The sequence below is a fragment of the Arachis ipaensis genome, chromosome B03 (genome assembly GCF_000816755.2).
Source record: "Arachis ipaensis cultivar K30076 chromosome B03, Araip1.1, whole genome shotgun sequence".
Taxonomy (NCBI): Eukaryota; Viridiplantae; Streptophyta; class Magnoliopsida; order Fabales; family Fabaceae; genus Arachis; species Arachis ipaensis.
Window position 1 is genome coordinate 117,437,127 of NC_029787.2, and position 3,968 is coordinate 117,441,094.

At 36.1% G+C, this 3,968-nt stretch overlaps 1 protein-coding gene across 1 annotated transcript; it reads right to left on the reverse strand.

Annotated features, from left to right (window-relative positions):
* LOC107633672 (keratin, type I cytoskeletal 10-like) lies at window positions 548-2,510 on the reverse strand. Its single transcript, XM_016337277.1, has 3 exons — window positions 2,381-2,510; window positions 811-1,317; window positions 548-678 (listed from the first exon to the last, which is right to left on the reverse strand). The coding sequence occupies exons 1-3, from the start codon at window positions 2,508-2,510 to the stop codon at window positions 548-550; spliced, it is 768 nt and encodes a 255-aa protein (XP_016192763.1).

Sequence of the window (3,968 nt, forward strand, 5' to 3'; positions counted from 1 at the left end):
TACACGTACAGTGCACGTGCGTGCCCCTAAACATGATGCAACTATGGCAAATTTTATATCATTTTAAAACCCCGGATGTTAGCTTTCCAACGCAACTAAAACCGCTTCATTTAAACCTTTGTAGCTCAAGTTATGGTCGATTGAGTGCGAAGATGTCAGGCTTGACAGCTTTGCGGTTCCTTCATTTCTTCATAAGTTCTCCCACTTTGCATGCTTTTCTCCTCACTTCTTCCATCCAATACTTGCCTTATGAACCTGAAATCACTCAACAAATATATCAAGACATCGAATGAAATTAAAGTGAGTTAAATTTAGCTATTTTAAGGCCTAAAAAGCATGTTTTCATATTTAAGCACAATTTAAGTGAGAATTACAAAATCATGCTATTTCATTGAATAAATGTGAGAAAAGTTGAGAAAATTCCCCAAAATAAGCACAAGATAAACCACAAAATTGGGGTTTATTATATATATAACAACCATACAAATAGTCAAAATAGATGTGACCCTGTAAAGCAGCGGCGTGGGCGCTTGATCCTCTGTGCTTTCTAAGCGAGAGGTACCTCATCCTCGTCTCCAGTCGGTCCGGGTGGCCTAGAAGGACCAACACGCTCGGGGGTTGCTGCTACAACTGCCGATGGAGGAGTACCACCCAATGCAAATGTCTTGTCCAAAGGCCCTGACAGAGGCTCGTTCAGATCAACATTAAGGTGTGTCTGGTGTCCGTCAATCTGCGATCCACATCAGCCTGCCTCATCCTCCTGGATAATGACGCTAATTTTCTCCAGAAAGCGTGATCCTCTGAACTCACGGTCGAGGCCATCACTGTCTAGCAAATCCGAAAGGAGCTCACCTGGGCTCATGAATTTTTGACTCTCATGAAGGGCCATATCACTGCTAAGAACACCAACAAAATAATCACCAAATCCCATGTCACCTCCAAACCCTCCACCATCCCTTAACCCTAAAGCACCACCTTGAAAACCACCCTCACCTTCGCCACCTCCATATATACCTCCACCATCTCCACCTCCATCAGCACCTCCACCTCCAACACCACCACCATTATCATCTCCACCTCTACTACCACAACCAGCTCCACCATCATCCTCATCTCGGCCGCTATCATCTCCACCGTGGAATGTGGAAGGTATGCGTCTTAGAATGCCAACGCTCGACAAATGCACTAACCAGTGGCTCATCCAACCTAAACCAGTAGTTGTTGAGCCTCGCGAGATTGACCATCTGTAGATACGGTATGAACTCTCGTCTAGGGGCATACCTGTTGCCTCCTCATGCTGGTGATATATCGGTGGGGCTGCATGACGATAAAAAAATTCTCTTAGAACCATAACAATTAACAAGACAATTCATTAAACGACCATTAAGTAATGTAGACCCTTTTCAAGAAAATCATATCCAAGCTATATCAAAAATTACTTAAAGCAGATAACTCTATTAAAAATGAAGTTTAATGTAAATGATATTACAACCCTGGATATAGATAACCTAACATTTAAGAATTAAATTAAATTGTATTAAACCAAATTAAATTAAATTCTAATAGTACATAATTAATCTAATATTTAAGACGTAAAATTAGACTATAGACCTCATTAATATAAAATTTAAGAATTTAATTAAATTTAAATAAATTAAATTAAATTAAATCCTAGCTAAATTTCTACCGCCTAGTTAATCTAACATTCGAAACCTAAATTAAATTAAGTTAAATTCCAACAAAACTTCTAACCTAGTTAATCACTACTCTAATTAACCATTCTTTATCACTCCTCCAACTTGTATTTGGACTTTTAAAATTCTAACAAACTACTAAACCACTACTCTAACTACCATTTGTAGTTTAAAAATTCTAATAACGCATATAATAAAATTATTAATTTAATTCTTAATTTCTTAAAGAAAATAAATTTCATTCACTAACCGATAAATACGATTCGAGTTGTCTTCCATTTCTGCAGTTTGAATGTTGTGGTTTTTTTGGCTCACTTTTCTCTAGATTCAACGTTGGGGTGAGAATTTGGTGAAATATAATTCGAAACAAGTAAATTCGAATTATTTATATAGGTATATTATATACTAAATCAAAGCTAGTGAATTTGAATTATCACTAGTATACGTTGCATGTAAATCAAATTCGGTCAATTCGATTTACTATGGACCTAATTCGAAGTCAATTAATTTGAATTACTAGGGTATAAACCATGGGCCTAAATCGAGCGTAAAAATCGAAACCGTCCCTCATCTAATTTTCGATTTAGAATCGTCCTTAACGTTTTTTTTCGTATTAAAATCGTCCTTTTAATTTTTGTGGACAAAAATACCCTCACCACTACCAACACAATTACCTCCTCCTCCACCACCACCACCACCAACACCACCGCCACAACCAGCACCAACACCACCACCAACACCACCAGCACCAGCACCAACACCAATACCAACACGAACACCAACACCACCCTCCACCCATTGCCACTCTATCACCATCTCCATCACACCAATCAAAACTCAGAAAATCAACATCATCATCGTTATCCTCATCAAAACCCAAAGCTCAGATCCAGAACTCAAACTCAGAAAAACAAACCCAGAACTCAAACTCAAAAAAATAAGAACTCAACTCGAAAAATCATCATCATCATTAAAACCCAGAACTCAAAAAATCATCATCATCGTCATCATCATCAGAGTTCTTGAGGAGGCAGTGGCGACGACAAGGGCGAGGTTCTGACGAGGGCGAGGAGGAGGAGCAGAAACGGCTCGACGAGGAGGGCGCTTTTTTTTTTAATTTTATAACTTTATTATTAAAATAGGAATAGGGGTGGTTTAGGAATAACATAAAAAAATTTATTAAAAATGACGATTTTAATATGAAAAAAACGTTAAGGACGATTATAAATAAAAAATTAGATGAGGGACGGTTTCGATTTTCACGCTCAACTTTAGGGACCAAAACAATACTTAACCCTTTTGATTTACTATGGGTAGTTCTATTCGAATTTCAAATACTAGTAAATTGAAACTACTTGATCCAATTTACGTATAAACCTAGTAGTTCGAATCTAATTGATTCGATTTAACACTAGATTGGCTAAATCAAGTTTAGTCAATTCAATTTATATATAATTATGATTCAAGACATGTTGTTGCAGAATTTTACCATCTATAAAACACCAGCAAATGCACCGGATCGTATCAAGTAATAACTCATGATGAGATGAGTGTCGATCCCATAAGGATTAACGGATTGAGCAACCAAAATCAACTGGTTAATCTAGTCAGACAATCAAATTAGGGTTTTGAAAGGCTTTATGCATAAACAGTAACGAAATAAAACAAAATAGGTAACGAAAGATGATATGATTAAGAAAGTTAAGGTTTCAGAGATATTAGAATGTCCAGATTAATACTTTTCACTTTCTACTCTAATCATGCAACAATTCATTTACGGTAAATCATTAGTAATTAAACCACATTCTCTTAGTGATACAATTTCTCTTTAACCTAATTAAATGCTAATCCCTTAGTCACTTAATAAAGAAAAGAGTTACGCACGTATCTATTCGTAAAGCCACACAATTTATAAGGATTTAGCCTAGTTAATTTTATGTCACTTATCAATCCAGTTTCAAAACTTAAGAATTATGAGAAATGGTTTTCAAGTTTAATTCAATTAATCAACTTTTTCAAGAAGTTAAAAGAATTCAAGTCAGAGAGAAATTATTTTCCAACACATTCAACCCCTTTAAGATGAAGAACGAAAACCTTTTCTTAAGAAGAAATCAATTGCATCAATTAGAGGTAGAAAAGTTATTGCATTAATCCATAGAACTAACAGAGCTCTTAACATTAACTGAGGAGACTTAGAAACTCATGTTCTTCTTTAAAATCCTTCAAAAATTAAAACTGCAAAGTGCCGAAGAAGAGCCAGCCCCGAAGCTCCAG

Bases quoted from the DNA above. Each gene is read 5' to 3' on its own strand.
- LOC107633672 (XM_016337277.1), bottom strand. From the start codon at position 2,510: ATGGTGATAGAGTGGCAATGGGTGGAGGGTGGTGTTGGTGTTCGTGTT. The intron at 1,318-2,380 runs GTGGAGGAGGAG...ATCGTCATGCAG, and splicing joins TGGTGTTGGTGGTGGTGGTG to CCCCACCGATATATCACCAG. The intron at 679-810 runs GTGAGTTCAGAG...AGCCTCTGTCAG, and splicing joins AGACAGTGATGGCCTCGACC to GGCCTTTGGACAAGACATTT.